Source organism: Sciurus vulgaris (genome assembly GCF_902686455.1).
Source record: "Sciurus vulgaris genome assembly, chromosome: 18".
Classification (NCBI taxonomy): Eukaryota; Metazoa; Chordata; class Mammalia; order Rodentia; family Sciuridae; genus Sciurus; species Sciurus vulgaris.
Window position 1 is genome coordinate 3,465,346 of NC_136479.1, and position 27,794 is coordinate 3,493,139.

Below are 27,794 nucleotides of genomic sequence, written 5' to 3' on the forward strand. Positions count from 1 at the left end.
TTTTGCCTTGAAGCCAATTTTAGATTCAAGACCGAAACACCAACTCCTGCTGAAATTCCCAGCCTGTCAGCATCCCCTGCAAATTTCAGACTTGCCAGCTTCCACAATCTCTCCCTCTAAGTACATAGCCTATTGGTTCTACTTCTCTGGGAAATTCTAATATAGTAATATGAAATCTTCCAACCATGGATATGGTTAGGGGGAGATCTCACAATAGGAGAGGAGGAAGAGTGAATCATGGGAAAGAAAAGGAACTGAAACAGTAAATGAACTCAGTAGTGTCACTAGGATGTAATTTTCAGTTAGTGCCTGTCAGGAGAGCTGACATTAATGAAAAGCAAATTAACAAATAATTGTGTCTTTAAAAAAAAAAAGTAGCTGGGCATGGTGGTACACTCCTGTAATCCCAGCTGCTCAGGAGGCTGAGGCAGGAGGATGGTAAGTTCAAAGCCAGCCTCAACAACTCTGTGAGACCCTGTCTCAAAATACAAAAAAGGGTTGGGGATGTGGCTCAGTGGTTAAACACCCCTGGATTCAATTCCTGGTGGAAAAAAAAAAAAAAGTAAATGAAGCACCTCCTCTCTGCTAGGTGCTTTATGTAATGAAAGGGGGACACCTCCTTCATTTCACAAGAGATCAAGGGTCAGGGAGGCAAAACTGGTTCAATATCACCAATGAGTAACAGAATTGTCTGGATTTGAACCCAACTCTAACTCATACACCTGTGGCTCCTATCAACCCACGTGAACACCACTGGAGAAGAGAGGAATTACCATGTCAAGGAAGGAGATTCAGGACTTTGGGCAGATGTGGAGAAGTAGGATAGGCTTAAGCTAAAGGGTCAAAGTGTAAAAGCAAGCCCCAAGACACCAAACCCAAGCAGCATAAAAGGGTGAGCCCAGCACTGCTCAGATGCAGTGACACCTGTTGGGGTATCAAACAGATCCCTGGATTCCCATGTTCATAACAGCACCACGAACAATAGCCAGAAGTGTCATTGACAGATGAATGGATAAGCAAATGTAGTCAATCCAGGCAGATTTAGCTACAGAAAGAAATCAGACTCTAACAAGTCATAACATGGATCGATCATGCTAACGAAAATAAGTGAGACACAACAGTACATTTGACACAAAAGGGCAATGTATTCATTTGCGAGGACCACTATAACAAAGTACCAGGAAACACAGAACAGAGATTGTCTTCACAATTCCAGAGGCCAGAAGGCCAAGATCAAGGAGTCAGCAGGACTGGTTCCTTGAGACCTCTATCCGTGGCTTGCAGACTGGGCTTTCTCCCTGTGTCCTCACGTGGTCTTCCCTGTGTGTCCGTTCTAATCTCCACTCATAAGGAAGCCAGTCAGATTGGATTAGGGCCCACCCCAAAGACCTCATTTTACCGTAATTACCTCCTTACAGGCCCTATCTCCAAATACAGTCACATTCTGAAGTACTGGGATCAAGGTTCAATACATGAATACGAGTTGGGGGTGGGTGGGACACGATTCAGTCCTTCCATATGATTGTTATGGTTCCATTTATATGAAGTACCTAGAATAGTCAGAGTCAAAGATGGATAGTGATGCCAACTGTACATTATGAAAGTACATTTTAATTACTTAAATGATAAATTCTATTATATGAGTACGTAAGTATATATACACACATTTGTATGAAAACAAAAATGTATGTATACACAAATATTTATATGAAATTTTTATGTGTGGTACTGGGGGATGAACCCAGGATCTCACAAATGCTAAGCAAGTGCTCTACCACTAAGCTATATCCTCTGTCTCCCCATCCACTTTGGTTTTGGGAATTGAACCCTGGGATACCTTACCACTGAGCTATATCCCCAGTCCTTTTTATTTTATTTTTGAGACAGGACCTTCCTAAGTTGCTTAAGGCCTCACTAAATTGCTGAGGCTGGCCTCAAACTCACAATCCTATACTCCTCAGGTGCTAGACTTACAGGTATGCACCACTGCAACCATCTCATCCTCACCTTTATAAATTTTATTTTGTGATTTTTTTTTTTTCTGTGTACTGCAGATTGAACCCACCAGGGGCAGAGCATTTGCCTAATATGCATGAAGCCCTGGGTTCCATTCCAGACAACAAAACAAACATAAAATAGCATAAAATAGGAAAAAAAGTACTGTTTGGAAAACAAGAGATTAAAAAGGAAGACAGGTTCAACTGAAAGTGAATTCTTGAAATCCTAGCAATTAGGGAGACTGAGACAGGAGAATTGCAAGTTCAAGACAAGCCTGGGCAACTTGGCAAGACCTTTCCTCAAAATAAAAACTGAAGTGCACAACCATAGAAACGAAATGATGTACCCCATTTGTGTATAATGAATCAAAATGCAGTCTGTAAAAATTTAAAAAAAAAAAAAAAAAAAAAAGGAAGAAAAACTGAAAAGGGCTGGGGATGTAGCTCAGTGGTAAAGTGCCTCTGGGTTCAATCCCAGTACCACAGAAAAAAAAAAAAAAAAAAAAAAAGGCCTCTTGAATCACAAATTCTGAAACAGAACTCACACGGCCCTGAGAAATGTCACCCCAAATCATCCACTGCTGCCATCACCTCCTAATTCCAGAAGCTCCCCTCTCCTAGCTCAGCCTTGGTCTGAGGGTTCCAGTCCATTTTCTGAAGTCACCAATCTCCACACATGCCTGCTCCTGACCACCTTGGGCTGCTGTTCCTTGAGACAGTCCTTGGATGAACAGAGAAGCAGCATGTCTTGAGAATAGGTGCGTTGCCAGAGAATAACCCTGTACCGTGGCCATTCAGAATCCACTTCCAATGCCCTGCAACAGGGGCCAGGCAGTAAGAGGTTTAGGTTTTGCAGGCAACTGCAATTCCTTACCTCTGCTCTTTGCAAGAGCAGCCACAGACAATAGAAACAAATTGACATTTATGTGTCCCAATTAAACCTGATCTATGAAACAAGCAGTGGGTTTGTTTGGGCAGTGGTTTGCAAGAAATCATTTGATGAATTATTTTATAAAGTCTTTTGGTAAAGAATCACCCACATAAATGCTTTATACATCAGGGTTTTCCTATGTCTGGTTGAATTGAGTGGGGGTTAGGGACCTGGATGGGTAGAAGGTAGTGTCTTGGGACAAAGGGACAGAAGGTTTGTGACGGGCTACTATAGATCTGGGTCTGAGACCATGCTCCAGGACAGAACATGGGAGGAGTTTCTAGAAAGGGAAAAAGTACCATATATTCCTGGAAAACTTTGTCCTATGAAATAAGTCTCAGAACTGGAAAGTCAACACCATGATCACTACCATTTATTTGGAGGAACGGACAGGTCATCTTAATTGCTAAATGCTCCTTCTGTGTGGTTCCTGAGGGCAGAGCCAGGTTTGCTTGGCAAAAGTTACACCAGATGTTTCAAATCAATATAAAGAGTATATTAACTGCCAGCACAGGAACAGACTAACAAAGGAGCGAGTACTCTGTCCACAGCACAGACCAGGTGTTCAGGGAGGGGCACTGAAGCAGTGGCTTCCTTCCCTCCTTACCTGAGAGGCTGGCTGATTCTGGAGAGGCTTCTGGGGCAAATGTCTTCTAGGGGAGTGCTATGGTGTGCGTTTAAATAGTGCCCCTCAAAGGTCTCTATTAAAAGGTAGCAGTATGGAGGTGCTATAAACCTTTAGAAAGTATGGGCTAATGGGAGGTGGGTCACTGGGGATGTGCTCTCAAAAAGGATTGTGGAACACTAATGTCCTCTGCTTCCTAGCTCAACCCAAGAACATTCCCACCATGATGTGCGGCCCTTAACCAGAATGCCAAACCTCCCACTTTAAACCTCCAGAACCATGAGCCAAAATAAAATCCTTCGCCTGAACCTATGACTCAGTGATAGTGCTCTTGCCTAGTGTGTACAAGGCCCTGGGTTTGATCCCTAGCACCAGGAAAACAAACAAATAAATAAATAAAATATAATAAACAACATATGATTAAAAAAATAAAATAAACCTTTGTTTACTTCTTAAGTAACCTATTTTGTTATAATGCTACAAAGCTGACAGAAACCCTCCCCAAATCTACCCCACATTTTCATTTCCTGGGCTCAGGCCTGACTGGTTTCTGCAGGAAGCACATTCCTGGGTCTGTCTACTTCTAGTCCAGCCCACATCCTTGTATCAGAATTATGTGCAGTTTCCAGTATCCCTGCACATGCTAGGTTGGTGTGGTGAGGGATTTATCTTCAGAAAAGTTACAGGTGGGAGAGACTCTAGGGTAGTTGAGTTGTGAAGGAAAGGAGGGGTTCTGCGACCCCCGTCTCCGCCAATTCTGTGGGGGTCTACAAACCCATTACCTCTTTTTCCATTTCACTCTCGGAGGGCTGCTCCTCTTTAAGTGTTCCTATCAAGGAACCACCATATCTTCTCTGGTGGAGAAAATACTTAGGCCAGAGCTCGGCGACACACAACTGAAGAGAATTAGGAAGACGGGTGGTCTCTTGGGACCTTGGGCGGTCAAGTTCACAGAACCACTGTGAGGAAAAAGCAAGATGCTAGCAGGGCAGATGTTTTAACTTTCCATTGAATTCCAATCAGCACACTGGCAAGAACAAGGGCCAACTGTGCAGCTCCATGAATCAGCACAAAGTGTAAAGAGCAGATGGTGGGGTGACAGTGGGCGTCAGGTGGGTAGGCAGAGTAAAAGTACATAGGACCCTTCAGCTGGACCTAGAATGTTAAAAATCCTGACACACAGTTCCTAAAGCCTGCTCTCTTTGGCTGCTGACTTGCTAGATCAATCCACATCTCAAACATTCCTCAATGGTCTGTGAAAACTGGGCTGGACCCTGATAACTCAGGCAGCATTTGTGTTCAGATGTGTTGCACTCCATACTAAGCAGGCCCAACAAGTAAATCTCATTGAAAGGAATGACAAATATCCCATTTGCCTTGGAAACTATCAGTTATCTATCTTAGAAGGACCCAAATTTCACCAATGCAGTAATCCCTTCTTCAATAACTCTGACAGATACTTATTTAGCCTATTTAAATGCCCCCAGTGACAGGGAGCTCACCACTAGAGAGCAGCCACTGTTGTTGAATACACGATGGGCTGTAGCTTTCTTCCCCACCTGCCATCTCAACTTCCCACCAGAGATACAGCTCCTCCCCTGATGGCAAACAAGTCATCCCTCAACCCTCAGTACTCTTCCAGCCTCAGTGGCATTTCTTTCTCCTACAAAGAAACAGTAGTCAGGCATAGTGGCACTCACCTATAATCCCTGCAACTGGGGGCTGAGGCAAGAGGATTCAAAGTTCAAGGCCAGTCTCAGCAATTTAGCAAGACCTAATCTCAAAATAATAAACACACCAGGCATTGTGGCACATGCCTATAATCCCAATGACTCAGGAGACTGAGGCAGAAGGATTCCAAGTTGGAGGCCAGCCTAAGCAATTTAGTGAGCCTCTAAGCAACAAGGCAAGACCCTGTTTTAAAATAAAAAATAAAAAGGGGATGTGGCTCAGCGGTTAAGTACCCCTGGGTTCAATCCTCAGTACCAAAATAAATAAATATAAAAAGGGTTGGGGGGGGCTGGGGAGATAGCTCAGTCGGTAGAGTGCTTGCTTTGTAAGCACGAGGCCCTGGGTTCGATCCCCAGCACCCAAAAAAAAAAGGGTTAGGGATGTAGCTCAGTGGTAAAGTGCGCCAAGTTCAATCCCTGGTACCAAATAAAGAATAGCAGCTATTTGTTAATTCTCTTTGCATTCAGAATTTTCAGGAGTCTTTGCCTCTCACAGGGCAGGAGATAATAGGAGAAACGTGGAAACAGTCAATCTCTGAGGTGCTTAGAGCACCTACAACCTTCTCCAATCATTTGCCTGTTGCCTATTTAATCTTAAGAATGTCCACTGAGACAGGTGGCACCCTGAAGGAACCCTTGACTTGGACCCTCTAATTCAGAAAACATTGCAGCTGTCACTCCTATCTCCTTTTCAACACTAGGGGTGTGGTGGGGAGCGCCAGCCTGAGGAGCTCATTCCTTTGTGCGGCTTCCAGATTTAGGGTTTGTCCTGCTTGCAGCCCCCAGTCCTACCCCTCCTCTCAGCACACGTTCTTGTCAATCAACAGAAGAAACTTGTAAGAGAAGTTTCTTAAACAGGGCAAGAGAAGAGGGGAGGGACGAGCCTCACCCCCCACTCCAGGACTTGGTCAGGGCAAGCTGAACTCCAGAGTGTGAAAAAGGCGAATGCTACATTACCAACAGCATCAAGGAAAGCACAGAGAAGCAGCTGAATACAGGAGGGACAGTAGGATGGGCTAAGGACGGTGAAGTCAGTCAGCTCCAAGAGGCTGCTTGAGGATTTGCATGTGCTCTACATACTGGTCTTGGGCCCGGTAGTCAGCACTGAGGAGGGCCAAGGTCATAGGAAGGGCCCCCTCTTCCAATAGACCTCCTCTTCCTTCAAACATCTAACAGAGCTTGGGCATCACTGTACTGCATGCCCAAAGACAACCCCAAATCATAGCACAAGGGTCGTTATGCTATACCAAAAAAGTATAAAGATGGCTCCCAAGAATTCACAAAATATAGTGTGCAAGCATAAACTGGAAGAAACAGAAAAGAAACAGGAGCGGCATGAAATGGAAACATTAGTAAGGCTAGCGGAAAAACAAAGGACACTATATATTTAAGTCCCTCACATGTGTGTAATTTGACCACTTGCCCAATGCACAATGTTCTTAAAATAAGAACAAAGATTTCCTGAGATGATTGGGTGTGGTGGCACGTTCTTGTAATTCCACCTGCTTGGGAGGATAAGCCGGAGGATTGCAAGTTTGAGGCCAGCTTAGGTAATTTAGCAAGACTCTGTCTCAAAATAAAATTAAAAATGTTAGGGAAGTAGCTCAGTGGTACAGCATTTACCCAACATGCATGGAAGCCCTGGGTTCAATGCCAGTATGAGGAACAAAAAAAAAAAAAAACAAACAAACAAAAAACTTCTGAGAATTGTTGTAAAGAGGACATGTAACACTCCTTGACGACATTCTCAGCACAGACAGAACTCATTTCCCTTGAAGCATATCCCTGACAGAGACCCTAAAATAGGCTGGATAGGACAATAGGACACTAAGAACAAGAATGCCCAGCCTCTCTCCCAAAGGAACTCACCAAAGAGAGTCAAGGGCATGCTTAGGGGAAATTTGAATTGTCACTTAAACCAATTCATAAGCCATTTGAGGGACAGTATCTACAAAAATGTAGTCATAATAGTCATAAGTTAGAAACAATTCAAATGCCCATCACTAGGTCAATGGATAAGCAAACTGTGGAATATTCAAACAATGGAATAGTACTTAGCAATAAAAATGAACAAAATGATGCTAGGTGTGTGCATACCTAGAATCACAGCAACTCTAGAGGCTGAGACAGGAAAACGGGAAGTTCAAGGTTAGCCTCAAAAACAAAAGTAAAAGGGAGGAGTTCAATCCCCAGTACCAAAAAAAAAAAAAAAAAAAATTGTTGCCAGGCTCCTGTAAACCCAGCAACTCAGGACTGTCTCAAGATAAAAAATAGGAAGGGCTGGGACGTAGTAGTTAAGGGGAGAAGGGAATGTGCCAGGGATGGAGCTCCGTAGTGGAGTACCCCTGGGTTCAATAACAGGTACTGTACAAAAAAACCCTGATATACACAAAAACACAAATGAATCTCAGAGACATTATGTTGACTAAAAGAAGACAGACAAAAAGCATGGTTTACATAAAGTTTTAAAGTAGACAAAATTAATCCATGTTGACAGAAATCATAATCACCTAGACTTCCCCACTATACATCTACCAAAATGACTTAAGTCATCCTAACGATCTGGCAATGGTAAGTTCTGGTGAGAATTCCCACCCACAAGAACCGTCCTACATTGCAGGTGTATGTGTAAAACTTGCAAAAACTTAATAATCCCGGCGCATGGCACTAAAGCCAGTCACGTGGCTCCTATTCGGGGCTGGAAGAATGTTAGCCCTGAAGGAGGCTGGGTGAAGTTGCGCAGGACCTCCCGGTACGTTGCTAATCACTTCAAAGTATAAAATGCTTAAAAGAAAAAGCATTTGCGGGACAGTGACAGGTAGAAGGCACGAGAGGGCTTCCGGGGCTTTGATGGGGCTCTAGCTACACAGGTGCGTGTGTGTTCGGTTTGTGAAAACTGATAAGCATCCAAATCTTAACAAGTTACACAGTTCACACGAAAGAAAGCTTTAACAGGGGCTGGGGCTCGGGGGGTAGGACGTTCCGAGCATGCGCCAGGCCCTGGGCTCAATCCCCAGCACACAAACAGGAAAAATGGGGTGATGCTGAAAGTTGCAGGAGTCACGTCGCTCCCACCCCACTTCCCCTTCCCAAGACTAAAACCACGCTTCCCGCATCCTCTGCGCGCCGGCCGCCGCCACGCCCGCGCTCCAGGAAAAGGGAGGGCGCCCAGACAGCCTACGTTCGGACATTCGCCAGGCACGCCGAGGTGACTGCTCCGGACGCTCCAGAAGAACTGGCCGCCTTATAAAAATCCGTGTCACCTGTTCCTTGACTGTTTTACGGTGGCTTCCGTCACACGCGAGAAAGCGCACGGAAACCCGGAGTCACCTGTGAGCGCAGGAGGATAGGATACAAAGCGCCAGTGGCGTCCCAGGCGTCTGCGAGCCGGGCGTGCGTAAGAGTACCGACGCCTGGCGCGGGGGCGGGGCCAAAAGAGCGTGCTGGCGGGAGCGCGCTCAACAAGCCCCCCTCCCGGCGTCAAAGAGCATGCGCGCTGACGGGGCGGGGGCGGAGCTAGTCCGGGAAGGGGCGGGGCCTCAGCCGCGCCCTCGATTTCCGTTGCTTGCTGGGACTCGCGGCTGCTGGTCGGGCGAGGGGTGATTTCCTTGACCCCGCCTCCAAGCCCCGCCTCTGGCCTGTGGTAATGGAGCGGCCCACAGGGACCGGAAGAAGGCGGAGCCTCCGTTCTGGCCCGGGCCCGACGTTCTGGGCCCACAGCGCTCTCTGTTGATCCTCTTGGAAGTTCCGTCACTCTTGGGTCTGCTGCCTCCCACCCGGCGGGAAAATGTCGCTCCACTGGCCTTAGGGAGGGGTGTGCCGGCCCAGGTGCCAGCTGAGGCCCACCCCTCAGGGGCGCAAACCACGCTGAATGCAGTCAAAAGGAGTTGGAGTGAAGGAAGCCAGGTTCAAGCGCCTAAATACCGTATAATTCTCCTTATATGGCATTTTTGGAAAAGGCAGAACAGTAGAGAATCGATCAGAAGGGTTGCCCCGCTGTGCGGATCACAGAGGAGCGTGGGGGAACACTGGGGATGAGGAGACGAATTCCCATTTCGATTGTGATGGTGGTCACCCAACTGATGGCCATTTGTCAAAACTCACAAAACCCAAACCTAGAATGTTAATTTTACTAAATATAATTATAAATACAATTAAATTTTTTTAAAGCTAAAACGAAACCAGGCGCAGTGACACACGCCTATGATCCCAGCTCCTTGGGAGGCTGAGGCAGGACCCTAAGTTCCAGGCCTGCCTGAGCAATTTAGGAGACCCTGCCTCAAAAAATAAGGCTAAAACTGTATCCTTTTTTTTTTGGGGGGGGGGGGGTTACCGGGGATTGAACCCAGGGGCACTCGACCACTGAGTCACTTCCCCAGACCTATTTTGTGCTTTACTTAGAGACAGGGTCTCAGAGTTGCCTAGTGCCTCGCTTTTGCTGAGGCTGGCTTTGAACTTGTGATCCTCCTGCGTCAGTTTCCCGAGCTGCTGGGATGGGCGTGCAACACCATGCCCAGCTAAAGATGTATCTTTATGTATTTTATGGTGGAGTGCCCCTGGGTTCAATTCCCAGTACCACAAAAATAATAAACTAAAAAAATGAGATCGTTGCTGCAGGGACTGGGAGAAGGAACGGAGAGTGACTGCTTAACAGGTAAGGCATTACTTTTGGAATGATAGGAGCTTTGGAACTAGGTAGGTGGTGTAACTTTGTCAATATATGAAGAGCCTGGGATAGCATTACCTCTAATTTTCAAAAAAGGAAACAAACTCAGAGGAAGTGGCTTGTCTTAGTTGGAAGGTTGAGCACTGGCAGACCAAGGCTAGGATCTGGGCACATATTCACCACACCATGAGAGCATGTTTCCTTCCCTTCTACAAATGAGGAGACTGAGGTTCAAGGGAATTACACAAGCCTAGGAAGTAGGACCCCTGAACAACCATGTTCTTGCTTGTTTGCTCTTTCTCTTGACCCTCAACACCACCCTCCATCTTTGCAGAATACCCGGAGTAATTCCAGGGAATATGGGGATCCCAATTTCTCATCACAACCCACACACAAGTTGTGGGTGTCATGTTCACATAGGCCCCTCTGGAGCTGGGGGTCCAAAGAGCACCCCCTACTCTAGGTCAGGTAGCCTTGTCCAGGTTCTCAGGACAGTGCACCCCAAGAGACACAAAATCTAAAAAACAAAGTACAAATTTTATTTTGTTTCTTTACAAAGGCACAGTGGCCTCTTGGTTTTTCCCGCACTTTTTAACAAAATATAATAGCTTCTCCTTGGACACAAAGACCTCAAAATTGTTTTTAAAAAAAAATCTAAACCAAAATAAAACCAACAACAAACAAAACAAAAAGAGAGAGACAAAGACATTCTGGGGTTGAGAATGGGACCTGGAGGGAGAGGTGGGCTGGGGGATGGAGAGTCCTGGTGCTGAGATGGGGAGGGGGAAGGGAGAAGGGCAGCAGCAAACCCCAACCAAGAAGCAACACAGACCCCCGGGCCCCCCAGAAAGCCCGACCCAGCCTGACCCCCAACCCATGTAAGTGCTTAAGGAAGAAAGAAGAAAACCAAACAGAGGAGGGAAGGATTGAAGACTGACAGGTGTAGGGCTGGCTCTGGGGAGGGAGGAAATATCTTGGGATTTCGTTTGATTTTCCCTGTTCTTAAAAACATATTCAAATGAAAAAAATGTTTTTTGGCGGAGAGAGGCCAGGCACCTCAGTGTCAGCGTCCCCCAGCCCCCAGGGCTGAGGGCCAGCCCTGGGGTCCCGATGCTCCCACACACTCTGCACCACCCCAGCCCCGGGACCCTGGCTTGAGTGGCTTCGTTCAAAGGTTGATTTACAGTATTGAAAAAAGAGGTCATAAAAGAGACCCAAATGTCATCATAATTTTGTAAAAATTTCTCACTCATTCACCCACATTTCTCTCTGTTGCTGCCCCGACCCCCTCCAGCCCCCACAAGGGAGAGGAGGGCTGGGGGTGGTCAGGGAAGCTCCCCATCCCCCAATGGCTCCTCCCGGCTCTGGTCCATGGCATCACTGTCTGAGGCCTCTGAATCAGAGGCTGTGTCAGAGGTGTGGGCCTCCGGGCAGCTGCGGACAGGCTTCACAATGACCGCTCGTCGCTGCTCCTCCTCCAGCTCCTGCTTGTCCTGGGTGCCCTCGATGTGCTGGATTGCCTGCGTAGAAACAGGCCACTGAGGAGGCTCTGTTTGGAGATGCCCAGCCAGCCAGGAGACAAGGGGGAACCTGGGCCAGCCATCACCTCCCCCCAAAACACATACCCCAGAACTGTCCAGAAATAAACCTGGCAAAGGGGAGTGCTGCTAGAGTCCAGGGGAAACAAACTTTAGAAACCCCTCCCTCCATTAAGTTGAAGAACCCCTTTCCGGAACCCACAGTCCCAGTGCTGCCCGGAAATGAGCATCTCTCACATATTTATATATTTTAAAGTCTGCCTGCTAACTTATTAAAGGCCTTTGTTATAAATTTCATCATTCAGTGTGCTGGGTTTATGGGCAACTAAAGGTCTGGGGGGTTAGAAGGGTTTTTTCCTGTTTTGGCGTTTTGGGATTATTTCATTAGTAATTAGCTAATTTCCTTATGTTGCCCACGGAACTTGATAGAAGGTGTAAGGACAACCCACCCAGCCACTGCCACCTCCACCCCATCCCAGGTTCTGGGAAATGGAGGTAAGAGAAAGTTCTGGACCAACTCAAAAACTGCAGGAGCTTAGTAACCAGGAGGCTCTACGCCCAAAGGAGCCTCTCAGCAAAATCTACCACAAGGAAAAGAACTCAGTTCATGTGCCAGGCCAATGCCCAGTTCTTTGTCCCCAGAGACACAGGGAGACCTCCCCAGGGGCATCCAGACTCCTCCCAACTCAAGCCCCTTCTGGCTCCTCTTCCTTCCCTTTTTTCTAATCTCCCCTAAAAAGTCTCTTCCCAGAGGTCCTCACCATAAGCTGCCCCTTCCCCAAGCTCAGGTACCTGCACAATGGTGTCCAGATTTTGCCGGGATGTGGAAACAGAGTTGATGACTGAGGAGGGGCCCATGGTGACAACATTGATGTGGTGGGAGTGGGGGGGAGCTGGTGCTGGCACAATCACTGTGGGGTGGTGCGTAGGGGCTGGAGGGGGCAGGAGCTGCAAGACAGAAGCCCTCAGTCTCTCCAAAGGCTCTTCCAGCCCATCACCCTCCCTCACTCATGGGCAGTCCTGTAGTTTGGATCTTATTTGCCCCCGCAAAGACCCATGTGGTCTCTGGTGTGGCACTACTGGAAGGTGGTCCAGGGTCTAGTGGGAGATCTTCAGGTTATTGGGGGGCATGCCCTTGGAGGGGATAGAGGGACCCCAGGGCAGTCTGCAGGGGCCCCTCCTGCTCACCTGGGTCCGCAGGTGCTGCTGTTCCCGCTCCAGTTTCTCCTGGTGCAGCAGCCGCACCTGCTCCTGCTGCTGCTGCAGCTGCACCTGCTGGGCGATCACCTTGAGCTTTTCCGGGTACATGTGGGCCTCAAGCGAGCGCACCTGCAGGTGGAGCCCCACAGCGTTCAAGAGCAGGCCAAACCACGCCTGCTGCACCACAGCAAAGCAAGCCATTCACTAAAATCAAACCCAAGCACAAAGCATGCTCCAAACCTAAACCCTGGCACTCAGCACCCTCCTCAGGGTGGAAACCAAAGTCCTCCCCGAGCCCACCAGGCCTCCCTCCAGCTCTTTGTTCCATTCTTTCCACCTGGAACACCCTTCTCCCTTCTTTGCCTGGTTAGCTGGTTTCCATGTAGCACTGCAGGGACCCCTGGAGAAGCAGGTCACCCGCCTCCTGATGGCCCAGCTCTTCATGGCTTTCATCTCAGGTTCTTTGGTTTTATCAGGCTTTGGGGTTTGTTTTGTTTGTTTTTGGTGCTGGGATTGAACCCAGGGCTTTACATGCTACGCATCACTGATCTATACCCAGCCCTCCGTACACACTTGCAAGAGCCTTTGACTGTTTCCCCTCACTCCCACATAAAAGGCGGCCCTATAGGTAGGACCCTATCTGGCTGTTCTCCATTCCTAGGACCGGCACAGAGCAGGTGCGCCCGTAAATACCTGCTAAACGGAAGGCGCCAGGGCAGAAGAGACCACAGAATCCATCCTCCACGCCCGCGGCACCGCGCCCGGCCGGCAGAGGGCACCGCCTCACCTGCTCCTCCAGCATCATGCGCACTGAGCGCTCCTTGTCCAGCTGCTGCCGCAGCTCAATCATCTCCCGCCGCAGGTCTTCCGCCTTCTCATCTTCCCAGATGTCGGGGGAGCCAATGCCCTCGTCCTTGTCCTCCGCTCGCCGCCGCTTCGGAGATGAGCCACTCAGCTCCTAGGGACCCCAACGGGTCGGTGAGTGTGACATCCCACACCACTAACACCACCATGGAGGTGGGCTCCACGGCAGACCCCATTGAGCTGCCCAACACAGGTGGTCCCACCTAGGGAGCCCATTCTGCAAATCCAACAAACTGGTCAAATGCCAGGAAGGGAAAGTCACATGGTCCTTCCAGAGTCCACTCCATTGCACCAAATGGGAAAACTGAGGCCCTGGCAGGAAGGCAAGGGCATGAAGCAGGCAGGTCCCATGGACAAGATGGGACCTGCAGCCCCGTCTGCATCCTGGTTGGGTCCAGGCCTGCCTATGCTGGGGTGAGAGAGCCAGGAGGAGGGTGCTGACATAAGGAGGCCCCCTCCAGGTACCTGAATGAAGCGCTTGAGCTGCGTGTTCTGCTGCAGGAGCCTGGTCTTCTCCTGCTCCAGGGAGAAGATGTACTCGGCTGTCTGCTGGAGAATGGCTGCCTAAGGGCAAAAGGGACCAAAGTCAGGCCAGTCGTATTTGACCAAGTTCACGTCCTCTCCCTACCACAGCCTGCCAACTCCTCCAGGAAGCCCTCCCTGCTCACCTTGCTGAGCTTCTCTCCATCTGTGTGGGGGATGAGGGTCTTGAGGGACTGGAAGCCCGCGTTGATGCTCTGCATGCGCCTCCGCTCGTTGCTGTTGGCAATCTCTCGCCGAATTCGTCGCTCCTGGTCCCGCTGGGTCTCTGGGGTCAGTGGAATGTTGGCAAGGCTGCCAAGAAGGATGGGGACAGGCTCAGGCCAGGTGTACTGTGGACCCCACCCCCAGTGGACTTGCCTTCAAATTCATCTCCAGAGGGCGCTGGTTGTAACCTGCATCCCCACCCTGCTGCAAAAAGATGCCAGATCACATTTATGTCTACACCCAGGCAAAGATGACAGAGAGGTGCTCCCTGGACAGCTGGCTTTAGCCAAGGGCATCCTGCTCAGAACGCTTCCTGGAAAGAGATCTGTCCTCCAGAACAGAGGCTACCAGCCATGTTTGGGTATCAGAAACACCCAGGAATCTGGGTGAGGTGGCACACACCTGTAATCCTAGCTAGTCCAGGAGGTTGAGGCAAGATCACAAGCTTGAGGCAAGATCACAAGCTTGAGACCAGCCTAGCAACTTAGCAAGATGCTGTCTCAAAATCAAATTTAACAAAGGGATAGATAGGGATGTAGGGCCTTGCCTAGCACATGCAAGGCCCTATGCTGGCGCTGGAGCTGCAGTGCACCCACACACACACTACTACTACTACTACTACTACTACTACTACTACTACTCAGGAATCTATGTACTACAGACCCCTCGGTGCTGGCTCCAGTATCTGGCTAGATCTAGGTGAGATCCTGTAGCCTCCTGATGCAGGTGGACCCCAGACCACAACTGGAGACACTCCTGGGACGCTTCTGAGCTCTAGGCTGTGCATCTGGACCACCTCCTTCAGACCCACCTTTGCCACTCCTCCCTTCCCACCCCTACAGTCAGGTCTCCAGTCACACTCCCCTAGCCCCCACTCCAGCCCCCCAGACCAAGACTTCACAAAAGATGGGTGGGTTCCACTCACTCCACAGAGGGGATGACAAGCCAACAACCCCTGGGACAGTTTTCCCTGGAGCCCACCTACTCCAAAAGGCAGGCCCACTCTATGCCAGAGAAGTGGGACTCCCAGCATGCTGTGGGCGGCATTACTGCATGTTGCAGGAGCAGTGGCCAGTGGTGTGAGTGAGAAGACAGCCAGGAAAGGGGGCCAGGCTGCGGGCCCAGAGGCACTGGCAGCAGGCAAGACAGCAGGGGAGCCTGTGGGCCTGCACCACTGCTCCCGAGGGGTGGGCCTGTGTGTGGCCTGGAGGAGGCATGCCCCCCTCCCAGCCCTCCCCTGCAGCTCCCCCACCCCGCCCCTGGCCTGATGGCTTCCAGATGCTGGGCTCCTAGCAGAGGCCGCCAGCCCCACCCAAAGCCACAGCCCTGGCCTCTTCCTGAGGGGCCCTCCCAGGGTGACCTGTTTCAGGCCTTAGCCAAGGAAGCTTGTGCTCCTGGGACTGGGGGAATAGGGAAAGGTCTCTGCACAGCACTCAAGGTCAAGGAGGTGCCTGGTCTAGCTCCCTTGCTGTGACTTGGCCTCTGTCCTTATCCCCAGGGAAAAGGAGCTACACAGCAGCCCAGGAGGGGAACACACAGCAAACAGCTGGAAACAGTCAAGGCCTGTTCTGCCCCACCCAACCTGCCCCTTTCTCCCACCTCAGCTCCCTCTGGGACTCTGGACACATCCCTTCCCCTTCCTAGGCCTCAGCTTTCTCTCCCAACAGAGAGGGTGGCCAGCTGGGAGTTAGCTCCCCTTCAGCCACTGCTGGGTCTGGAGGCAAATCGGCCCCTTCCCGCTTCACCAAGCCAAGGCCTCCTCCTCCATCAGGGCCCAAAGGTAGGGCTGGGACCCACCCAGAGCCCCAGGGTGCAGGCTTCACAGGGCCTGGGAATGTCCACACTAGGAAGAGGGCCTCCCTTTACAGATGAAGTTCCCCTTCACTCAGGGTCCACAGTGGGGATAGACAGGGTTTTAGGTTAGACAGCTGAATATCCATCTCCCCATCTTCAGGCCACGGTGCCTCCCTTTTTGCCAATGTTCTGCCCCATAATGGGAGTGACACAGTGTCTGCAAAAATAAAAAGACAGAGCAGGGCAGAGGCTGGGCTTCATCTGCCTTCGGAGCCTGGCCCTGCCCTCAGACCACACCTTCTCAGAGGAACAACAGGCCAAGGGGAATAGGGACTGCTCTGCAGTGGGTGGGTTAACACTGGGGGGTCCTTGTGGGCAAGAAGAGAACAGAAGCCACTGTAGTAGTGCACCCATATAATCTCAGCTACTTGGGAGGCTGAGGCAGGAGGATCACAAGTTCAAGGCCAGTCTCAATGACTGTCTCAAAATAAATTTTTTTTTAAAGTACCGGGGATGCAGCTCAATGGTGGAATATAAGCAAGTACAAGGGCCTGGATTCAATCCCTAGCATGGCCAAAAAAAAAAAAAACAAAAAAGTTGGAGAGCAATAACACAGGAAGCCAAGCCACCTGGCTACTATAATCTGAGAGCACTCCTATCCCCTTAGGAGAGATGTGGGGATACCCCACCACCACCACTGACCCAGTCTCTGTCCTCCCGGTGATACCCAAAGGCCAGAGCTGACCAGGGGCTGGGACTCAAAGAAAAGACCTTCATCCACCCTCAGAGCTAGCCCCCTGGAGGGCTTAGCAGTAGAGGAATAAGTAAAATACGTCCTGTATTCTTCATGTAATGTGCTAGATGCACTTGGCTAGCATTCTTAACATTGAATTGTCACAGTCTTCCTGAGTCAGGTGGCTTGATGATTCCCATATAAAGAGAAAGACACAGTCTCAGAAAGGAACAGCTACAGCAAGTGGTGAAGCTGGGACCCCAAGCAGGTGGGGAGCCGTGGGGCAGAAAGGGCTCCACACCATCCCCTCTGACTGACAGGGAGCAGTCATCCATTCAGAAGGCCACGCGCTGTGTACATGCTCTTACTCTGGTAGCTCCTCAGTATTCACAGACTTACACTTTCCCCTGATTTGCTGCAGTAATAAGCAGTGCAGAGCCCTGGGCTGTGCCCATGATCAGGCAGCCAGACCAAGGCACAGCAGGCTCCTGCAGACACCCCACCAGCTGCTGGTGCCCTCTACTGACAGTTCACACCCAGCCCAGGGAGCTCAGCATGGTGGGTGTAGCTGCAGAAAGAGTGCTTGTGTCCCTACTCTCCCCCAATGAGGGGCCAGGCCCACAAGAAGTGACTTGCCCAAGGTCACACCTGGCAAAGGACAAAGCAGGGTGCAGTCGAAAGTATGTTCCTGCAACTCCCTGCCCAAGTCCCACCATAAAACTCAGCCTGGGGAGCTGACTCTCACTCAGCCTTTCTGTGCCCCCCAGGATGCCTAATAACTGGGGAGTCAAAGAAACCCATAGGGTCCTTGTCCTGAAAGCCCCAGCCCCAAAATTCCAGAAGAAAGAGCCCTGAGAGCCAGAACCTATGTCAGCTCCTCCTCTGCAGGAGAAGCTGCCAGCCAGGCTCCTCCAAATGTTCCATCCCGCCCCTCCCTCCAAGCCCATCAGCTCAGCCCCCTGACTCGGGAACCAGCTGCTTAACTTAACTCCAAGAAGAGACTTCCCCTAGCTCAGCTCTTCATGTGGACCTGAGTCTCAATTATAACTCATCTGAACAGCCTCAGAAGTCCCAGCTTCGAACTCTTTTTAACAGACTACATGATAACCGGGGGTTCTGATTAGTGGAGTGTTACTTAACCAGGAATACTGACTGGTAGAATGCTGACCAATCAGTTCTTCTAAATGCTGACCAATCCAAGGTTCCTATTGATGAAGGATGGTTAACTGTCATTTCCAGGTGATATTGCACTGGATGAAGTGGATCTTTCTGCAAATGCCTGAAAGTTCCTTATAGCTTTTTCTGGGTGTTGCAAAAGTAAACTCAATTCACAGTAACTAACCATATGGTAAAAGCCCCACTACCCATTCCCTGACTTCACACTCCCCCAGGTGGGTAGTGAAGGGGACTAGACACCACTGGCAGCAGGTAGCTCCGGCTTCTTCTTCTCCCTCACCTCACTGCCCTCTGACAGCCAGTCTGCTAGGGCTTACCAGGGCCTGCTTAGCCTAAGGAATAAGGCAGGACACTGGGCAGCTAAATGGTCAAGTTGTGAAATTTGGGCAGCAGGTTTGGGTGTCAAGGGCTGGACTGCCATCCGTCCTACAAGAGTACTCCAAGAAATCTGGGACAGTAACCCAACCAGATGTTCAGGGACATGGTGTACGCTGCACACCTAGACCCCTGACGAGTACCTGTTCCTCCTACCCAACCCAAGGACAAGTATCCCCTATCCCCTCGAACTGACTGCCCAGCTCCTACCTCCAGCTGGTCACTGAGAACTCTCATTTCACAATCTCCTCAACTCCTACACCCCAGAGTTACTTAGCATCCACACAAAGTTGAGGAAGTCCACACAAGATTTCTCCCATACCCAGAAAAAGGGAGAGAGGGACAACCTTCCCACCAAGGCTGCCCGAGGCACTCACTTCTCTCTCTGCAGCAGGTCCCACTGCCTCTACCCATACACCCCTCTCCAACCCACCAGAGCCAGTCTGCCACCCTCCCCTGGATCTTCAAACACAAGATGCCCAGGCTGTTCCATCAGAGACATTCTGCCCCCACCTCACCTCCCTCCAGCTCCTCCAGCCCATCAGAGGAAACCCTACATGGGTTCAAGGGTCAACTTCAGCCTTGCCACCTGCTAGCCGTGGAACCGCAAGCTAAGTCACTGTGTCTCTCACAGCCTCTGTCTCCCCCAACTGTAAAATGTGGAAATACTGCCTCGTTTCACAGGGTCATGGTAAAACCTAAAAAAGAGAGAGCTGGGCATGGTGGCAACTAGAGGCTGAGGCAGGAGAATTCCAAGATCAAAGCCAGCCTCAGCAACTTAGCGAGGCCCTTGGCAACTGAGAGAATCTCAAAAGAAAAAATAAGAAGGGCTGGGGATGTGACTCAGTGGTTAAGCGCCTCTGAGTCCAATGAAGAAGAAAGAAGAAGAAAGAAGAAAGAAGCAAGAAGAAGAAGAAGAAGAAGAAGAAGAAGGAGGAGGAGGAAATAGAGGGAAACAAGTACAATGGCAGATGCCTGTAACCCTGGTGACTCAGGAGGCCTGAGCCAAAGAATCACAGGCAACTTAACAAGACCTTTCCCAAGAGATGGGGTGCAGGTCAGTGGTAGAGCACCTCTGGGTTCAATCCCCAGAACAAACAAACAAACAAACACTAGGAGGATAACAGGATGCCCTGTTTCCCAGGGTTTGAACCCAGGTGTCCAGAACAACTCATGGATCTCTCAGGGGCTGACAAGACCCTTAGCACCAGAGGTCAGGTCAGTGTTTCTAAATATAGGATCAGGGACCCAAGAATCCAAAACCCTTACTTTTCTCTAACTCCCTTTTTCCTGGCACTTTTTTAAAAGAGCTTACAAAGATAAGGCCACCATACACCTGCTTTTCAGAGTCTGAATGTCACTGTAACAGCTTGCGGACACTTTCTTAGAGGTGTTCCATTTTTACCAAGGCTGAGAACCATTAGGCTACATGTCCAAAACTCCAGGCAGCACTGTGCCCTACAACCCCCTCCATCTGTCTGGCTGGGGAGACAGAGGGGGGGCGGGGGTGGTTCAGCTAGACAGAGATGATGAAGTGAAGTCCTCCAGCCTGTGACAACCCAAAGAAGAAAATTCACTCAGCCAGAAGGTCCTAGCCAATCCACACACTGCATCAGACAGACGTTCCACCTCACCCTGTGGCCCCAGACAAAAGTAAGCAAACTTAGAGGCCTTGACTTGGTGCCCAGTGCACAACTGGTAACTGTCTTAAAGAGGGTCAGGCTGAGGACTTGTGCACCTACAGGCAGGCCCTGCTACCTCAAGCACTGGGTCACCAAGACTCAAAACCCCTGGTGGTCTGCTGGCCTCTTCCAAAGGAGGACTTGGGACAGAGATGGAGTAAAGCCAGAGTCTTAGGAGGCCCCAGAAGTCTCAACCAAAACCCAAGTATGGCAGTCAGAGGGCCTCATTGCCCAACACTGCACAAGTCAGAGCCCCAGGGAGTACTCTCAATGCCACCTCCACTGCCCAGCCCAGCTACCAGCAGACAGTAGAAGGCCTCTGGGATCAGTGTTCCAGACCCACCTCCACCACTTGTTCTAGCCAGCCTCGGTGTTCTCAACTTTACCAAGGAATCCCAAGACAAGACTCAGAGAAAGACTATGACAACTCAATGAGAAAACCCTAGCAAAGTGACTTGTTACTGCTGGATCTTTTCCAAGGGCTGTCCCTCAAGGTGGCCCTGCCAGCTGCCAGACCCATCAACTGGTCCATATAGCTACTGACTGTGAACTTGAGAAAGGCAGCAGGCCTGGGGCGGGGTGTGTGTCTGTGCAGTGGTGTCCACAGCCTGGGATACACCACGCGGGCTCCTCCTCCCTCAATCCCCGCCCCGCCTGCCTGGGGCTGCGGAGCACGTGGCTCCAGCTTTGGGGAGCCATTTCGCTCCTGAAGCAGCAAAAAGGCTGCAGGTCCCAAACTTGTGCACACTGGAGAAACTCCACATCTGTGTGTGCACCTTGGCTGGCCACTCGGGGTCGATAATAAGCAGATGTCCGGGCCCTGCCATCAGAGTTTCAGGCTTGCGCACTTTAACGTATCCAGGATGATTCCACTACTGGTAGCCCGCAAATCTATCACCGTTGGTAAAGGATAGATCTGGGGCAACCCTGGGCCAAGCTTGCAAAGCGGCTTCTGTGGAAGGCTGAGGACCCTGGGCCATCTACCTGGCTGTGACCTGAGGCTTTCGGTTTCCGGCTGAAGGAAGGAGCGTGGGATGGGAAAGTTCGCATAGGAGACGCACGTGCGGAGGGGAGCGGCCTTGCTAGGCCAAGGACACCCTCCTGTGCCGCGGACCTAAAAGGTCTTCCCACCTCGCCTGCCTTGCCCCTGGTGTACGAAGGGACCGAGCTTTGTGCTGGGAAAGCGTGGCGCGAGAGTGCCTACAAGTCCCACAATGCCGCCACAGCCGCGCGCGGAGGACTACAGCTCCCGCGAGGCCACGCGCGCAGAGGCCCGCCTACTCCAAGAGGGCTGCAGAGTCACGTCCAGGCCTCGCTAGTAAACAGCGCCCGGGCGCGGGCGGGCAAGCCAGCGACCCAGCGGCTGCCGATATGTCCTGGGCCGCGGCGCCACTGCCCGCCGCACAGCCCCTCTGGGCCCGCCCATCCCCGCGGCCCCACACAAGCACGCCCCCACCCCGATGCAACTCCGCTCTCTGCAAACACGCACACCACCCGGCTCCCCCCCTCGTCCGGATCCGCGGCATGGCTGCATTGTAGCCGCCCTCGCCGAGGCTCCACGCGCGCCCGGGACCCCCCAGTGCCCTTGGAGGGGGGCCCTGAGAGCACGAGGAAGCAGGGAAAGGAAGGAAGCAGCCTAGGGAAGCGGGGAGGAAGCGCGGGGGGGGGGGGGGGAGACACCAGCACCAAGCATGGCCGGGACTGCTGCAGAACCACGTGGGTCTGTTTGCAATTTACAAACGTCGCGACTCGCCCGCCTGCAGCGGACAAAAGTGGCTGGGGCCGCTCGGGGTCCCCATGTTTCTAGAGAGGAAGGTCCCCAGGCAGCTCGAGCCTACGGCGCGGGACTGCAGCCGCCCCGGCGGCTAAGAAAGGAGAGCAGGGTCGGCGGCGCGGGCCATGCGTGCGCACACGCGCGCCCGCCCGGGCGGGCTGGCCAGGGGCTGCAATGGTAGGAAGGGGTGGGGGTAGGAGGAGTACACACCTACAGAGTCCTCCTATCACTTCTTTCTCTGTTTTCCTGAAATGTTGCAAAGAGGGCACCTTCTGAGTGGGCACCATGAAATACTCCATAGCGATCGGCCCCCCTCCTCTGCACGAGCTGGGTCTCGCGGTCCGCCGGAGAATGCAAAATGGAAATCCGAATCAAAGGGCAGCGCCGGACGGAGGTGCAGAATCGGCCGGTCCCAGATGCTGGCGGCGGCGGCGGCGGCGGCGGCAGCGAGGGGAGGGAGGCGGGCGGGAGGGGCGGGAGGGAGGTCTCTCCGGCCTGCCTCCCCGGGCGTGTGTATGTGTGTGTGTGTGTTTGCAGCTGATCAGATGTCTGTTTCAAGGCGGGAAACAGCTGGTGAAAACTCAGCACTCCCCCGGCCTCCTTCCGCGGAGTAAGGAATTGCATGTAAACAAAGGACTATTTGCAGAGCCCCCTGGGCGGCGCAAGACCCAGGCGAGAGGGGCTCGGGCCCCGGGGGGCCGCCTGCAGCCAGAGTCTGCAGGCCTCCCCCACCGTGTAGGGGGCCCGGGGCTGCGGGCCGACTGGGGAACCTCGGCGTGAATAGAGCGAGCTGCGGCCCAGCTACATGCGCCACTATGGGTGATGAGGTCCATCAGCTGACAGGTTGGCAAGCATTGCGAAAAAAAAAAAAAAAAAGGCCAGCCTCTGCGAAGGAGCCCAGTCTCTGCCGCGCGGGGTCCGACGGGGGCTGCCCAATGCAGGGTGAACGCTCCTCACGGCCGTGGGTCGCGGGTGGGGACGCGGCTGGGTTCCGTTTGTAGCGGCAACGGGAAGGCTGCCGGGGATGCGTGCTTGGGCTTTCGCTTTTTCAAGATTGCAACTACACGGAGCGGAGCCGCTCTGGCGCGCTCCCTCCGAGCCGACCCAGGGCCCCCTGGAAACTTGCGTCACAGCCACCTCTTCCCACTTGTAACTTGGGGCTGACTCCAGAGATCGGCCAGCCTCCTCCTTCCGTCCCTGCCCTGCTGGCTGCCCGGCCAGGGCTCCGGAGCCTAGGAATCCTGGAGTCAGGGAGGGGACCGCGAAGGCGAGCGAGTTGGGCACCTGGGATGCTGCGGCTGCCCTGGGAAGCCCGAGAGGCGGGAAGCGAGGGCAGAACAGCGGCGGCACCTTGGGACAGGCTGCCAGCGCAGCCCAGAAATCTGATCGTTGCTGCCGGGCCCCTTCTATCTCCTCTCCCCCTACTTCCCCGCTTTGTGGGCTGAACACTGCAGCTTCACAGTCATAGCGAAGAACTTGCTCCTCCGCGAGGGTGCGCTCTCTACAGGGGGTAATGGCATAGTGCCATCAAGGGGACACAGTGGCGGTGAGTTTGCGTCCTCCTCCCCCACCTTCCGGCCTCAGGCCCTTCCCTGGTTCAGGAAGCCCACGCCTGCCTTGGAATGTCCTCACTCCTGCCCACTGCCTTTCCCAATCCCATCCGCCTTCCAGGTTCCGCCCAAATCGCGCTTCCTAATTGAAATGCTCCTACTAGTAACAATTGTTACAGTTGTTATTATTAGCGTTATTATTATTACATATTGCCAACACTGTGTAGATGCCAGGCACTTTTGCATACATATTCTTCAATCCTCAAAACAACCTGTTAAGGCAGTTCCTCTGGGTACAGAACCCAGAATTCCTAGGAAGCTTAATTGAAAATGTAGCAATCCTTCCCCTCCCTATGCCCCTTATCGAGAATTAACCACTGAGCCACATTCCCCAGCCCCTTAATTTCCCGCCCCCCCTGAATTTAGAGACAGGGCCTCTCTAAGATGCTGAGGCTGGCTCTGAACTCAAGATCATCCTACCTCAGCCTCCCAAACATCTGAGATTACTGGCCTGCTGCAAATGTAGCATCCTTGAGCTCTACCCCATGGCTACTGAATGGGCTGGGTCCTGCTTGGAAAACTCCCCGTGGAGCAGGATTTTCTGATGTATCACTCTCTTTTTACCACACCATTTTGCAGATAAGAAGACTAACACTCATGCCTTGTATAACCCACCAGACCTCCAAGACTGTGACTGGGATCTTGTTTTGTACTTAGATGTGCAAGGGTGCTCCCTCCTTTCATGTTAAATGTAGCCTTAAAGTCATCTCTAGATGTTTACCTGCTCCAGTTTTATCTCTCAGAGAACAGGGACTGTACTTTGGCCCTTTCTACCCCAAAGAGAATTCCAGAATCTCGCAGAGGGGACATAGGGCTGCTTTTTTGTTCTGCTTGGGAGTCATTTCCAAGACCACACAGACACCTTGGAGTGTGTTGAAATAGCAAAATTTAGGAATCACCAAAAAAAAAAAAATCTGACATTCAAAAAAACAATCATGGGAGGGGAAGTGGGGGTGCCACGGATTGAACTCAAGGGCACTTGACCACTGAGCCACATCCTCAGTTATATTTTGCATTTTATTTAGACACAGGGTCTCACCAAGTTGCTTAGCACCTGGCTTTTGCTGAGGCTGGCTTTGAACTCTCAATTCTCTTGCCTCAGCCTTCCAAGCCAATGGGATTACAGGCCTGTGCCACGGGGCCCAGCACCTCCCCCCCCCCTTTTTTTTTAATTCAAAATCACCAGGTGGGGTGGTGCACATCTGTAATCCCAGAGACAGGAGGCTAAGGCAGGAGGACTGCAAGTTTGAGGTCAGTCTCATCAACTTAATGAGATCCTGTCTCAAAATATAAAATAAAGCTGGGCATGGTGGTGCATACCTGTAATCCCAGCAGTTTGGGAGGCTGAATCAGGAGGATTGCAAGTTCAAAGCCAGCCTCAGCAATTTAGTGAAGCCCTAAACCACTTTTCAAAACAAAACTAAACAAAAAAAGAGGGCTGGAGATGTTGCTCAGTAGTTAAGTGCCCCCTGGGTTCAATCTCCAGTACAAAAAAATAAAAAGAATTAGGGATGCAGCTCAGTGGTAGGACACCCCTGGTTTCAATCTTCAGTATAAATAAGTAAATAAAATAAAAATCAAGGGTAAGGGTATGGCTCAATAGTAACCTAAGGGCTGGGGAGAGAGTTCAGTTGGTACCTTGCAAGCACAAGGCCCTGGGTTCGATACCCAGTACTGAAAAAAAAAAAAAAAAAAAAAAAGTAACCTAACACAAGGTCCTAGGTTTGATCCCCAGCACCACAAATAATACTTAAAAATAAAATTGAAAAATTGGGCCCAGCATGGTGGTGAATGCTTGTAGTCCTAGAGACTCATGAGCCTGAAATAGAATGATATCGATTTTGAGGTAACTTAGTAAGAACCTCAGCAACTTAGGTGAGACCGTGTCTCAGAAAATAAAAATGACTGGGGATGGGATATGGCTCAGTGGTAAAGTGCCCTCGGTTCAATCCCAGTACCAAAAAAATTAACTGAAATTTAAAAATCACTGTCCAGGGCTGGGATTGTGGTTCAGTGGTAGAGCACTCACCTAGCATGCATGAGGCCCTGGGTTCAATCCTCAGCACCACATAAAAAATATATTTAAAAAAATTTTTTTAAATCACTGCCCAAAATTTATGATGGACAAAAGGTCCACATTTTAATGGCATGCTCAGTATTATGATTTTCCCTTTTCCTTCAGGCTTCAATACAGTCTGGCGTAGCACTGGAGTATAGCCTTTCTTAAAATTATGATAGTTTGGGTTGGGGATATAGCTCAGTGGGAGAGCACTTGCCTAACATGCACAAAGTCCTGGATTTGATCCCCACACTACCACCAAAAAAAAAAAAAAAAAAATTGTTCATTGAAATTTTTTTGCTTTCATTGTGATTCTTGCTGGGCACAGTGGTGCACGCCTGTAATCACAGCAGCTCGGGAAGCTGAAGCAAGAGGATTTTGACTTCAAAGTCAACCTGAGTAACTTAGCAAGGCCCTAAGCAATTCAGTGAGACCCTCTCTATAAATAAAATACATAAAAGGGCTGGGGATGTGGCTCAGTGGTTAAGCGCCCCTGGGTTCAATCCCTGGTACCAAAAATAAATAAATAATGAAAAAATAATTTTGATTCTTTAAAGTATTGCATTAAAAGTTGTTTCTCTTGCCAGGCACAGTGGCACATACCTGTAATCCCAGCAGCTTAGGAGCCTAAGGCAGGAAGATCCCAAGTTCAAAGCCAACCTCAGCAACTTAGCAAGGCCCTAAGGACTTAATGAAACCCTATCTCAAAATTTAAAAAAAAAAGAGCAGTTGTTAAATTCCCTTGGGTTCAATCCCTGGTGCCAAAAAAAAAAAAAGTTTATCTTGATTACTAAGTTTTGGCTACCTGCTTGTATTTTGTACCCCAACTGAGTGCCCACTGGTCTCCCGAGAGTCTTGCTGTATGGCAGGCCCCTCTTCTACTTCTTCTGTGAAGTGGTTCACAATGACCAGAGCAACAGGGTCAGGGCTACCCACCAACTTCTCCAAATTCCCTCTGGGTCTGAACATGGATATCATTTGCAAACCCTGCAGAGCAAGGTGGGAAACCTTTGCCCAATCTTAGAGAATTCCTGCCCTTGCTGCTTCTCCCTGCCTTAACAAGTGACAAATCCGGTTGTTATCAAGGCAGAGGTCAAAGCAGACAAACTGCCCTCAAAGGGCTCACAGCCTTCTTGTGACAGGGAATGTGCTGAGGAAATGACCACATTCGGGGGGACACATACAATACAGGACCACATGACTATATACTGAGCAATTTCTCCAGTGCCTGGAATGAATGACAGCTGGAATAAGCACATCTGTCCCTTGTTATTTCTTCTATAGAAATGCTTTGACTGGGGCTGGGGAGATAGCTCAGTTGGTAGAGTGCTTGCTTTGTAAGCACAAGGCCCTGGGTTCGATCCTCAGCACCAAAAAAAAAGAAATGCTTTGACTGAGCTTAGTTCCCAGTGGGCACACTATCACTCACAATGGTTTCACTATTTCTACTAAGACCCTCTCTTTCATTGGTGTGCCCAGCCCAGTGCCCTCCCATGCCTCAGAGGTAAAAATCCAAACACTCCTCATCTTGTACAGCCCAATCACTGGACACCATTCCTCCACCCTAACTCCCTAACTCGATCCCATCACTTGTCCCTTTCTCCAGCAGTAACATGAGTCCCCAAATTCTACTCCTGTGAGACTCTGTACATCCCTCAATCAAAGCCCCTTCCCAACTCCTAAAATCATTGTCTGGTCCACTCTGAGTAGTCAAAGCTACTCAGGAGGCTGAAGTCAGAGGATTGTTCAAGGCCAGCCTGGGAAACAGCAAGACCTTGTCTCAACAAAAGGTGGCGGAGGGCTGAGGGTGTAACTCTTGGTTGAGTGCTGGCATAGCACCTGTGTTTGAGATCCTGTGTTTGAGCACCAGAACCCAAACTAAAATCTTCCAAATTTATTATCTAGCTAAATCAAGGTGTTAGCAGGGCTGCATTTCCCCAGAAGGTTCTAGAAGGTGTTTTCCTGCCTTTTCCCACCATCCTCCATCTTTAAGGTACAACCTTTCCACCTCTGCTTCTGTCCTCGTGTCTCTGAGCCTCACCTCTTGCCTTCTTGTGATGTCCTTGAGCCCACCAAGATACCCAGGATAACCTCCCAAACTCAAAGTCTTTCGTTGCATCTTCAAAGTCCCCTTTGCCGTGAGAGATAACTTACCCACATATCTTGAAGATTAGGGTGAACATCTGAGGGGGGCCTTATTCTGTCCGCCTACACCATTCTTTTTCTTCTTTTTGTTTCTTTTTGGGAGGGTTTCTGTTTTCTGTCTTTCTTTTTTTGGAACTACTTTTTAGAT

At 50.6% G+C, this 27,794-nt stretch overlaps 1 protein-coding gene and 1 long non-coding RNA gene across 6 annotated transcripts in view; both read right to left on the reverse strand.

The window, feature by feature from the left end:
* Positions 1 to 1,913: 1,913 nt before the first annotated feature.
* LOC306649906 lies at positions 1,914 to 8,671 on the reverse strand. Its single transcript, XR_013760735.1, has 2 exons — positions 4,336 to 8,671; positions 1,914 to 2,718 (listed from the first exon to the last, which is right to left on the reverse strand). It is a non-coding gene; the product is annotated as an uncharacterized lncRNA (long non-coding RNA).
* Positions 8,672 to 10,467: 1,796 nt separating this feature from the next.
* TFAP4 (transcription factor AP-4) overlaps positions 10,468 to 27,794 on the reverse strand; it is a 38,682-nt gene continuing 21,355 nt past the window's right edge. For 2 of the 5 annotated variants that reach the window (XM_079121358.1, XM_079121360.1), the window contains 6 exons: positions 14,220 to 14,385; positions 14,017 to 14,115; positions 13,475 to 13,645; positions 12,676 to 12,816; positions 12,280 to 12,435; positions 10,468 to 11,469 (listed from right to left, as the gene is read on the reverse strand). In XM_079121358.1, coding sequence (XP_078977484.1) covers positions 11,275 to 11,469; positions 12,280 to 12,435; positions 12,676 to 12,816; positions 13,475 to 13,645; positions 14,017 to 14,115; positions 14,220 to 14,294 — 837 coding nt within the window. In that variant the 5' untranslated portion in view covers positions 14,295 to 14,385 and the 3' untranslated portion in view covers positions 10,468 to 11,274. Of the gene's footprint in view, positions 11,470 to 12,279; positions 12,436 to 12,675; positions 12,817 to 13,474; positions 13,646 to 14,016; positions 14,116 to 14,219; positions 14,386 to 18,894; positions 19,228 to 22,042; positions 22,643 to 26,104; positions 26,130 to 27,794 lie in introns of those variants that run through there. The other 3 variants (XM_079121361.1, XM_079121357.1, XM_079121359.1) reach the window with 3 other exon arrangements.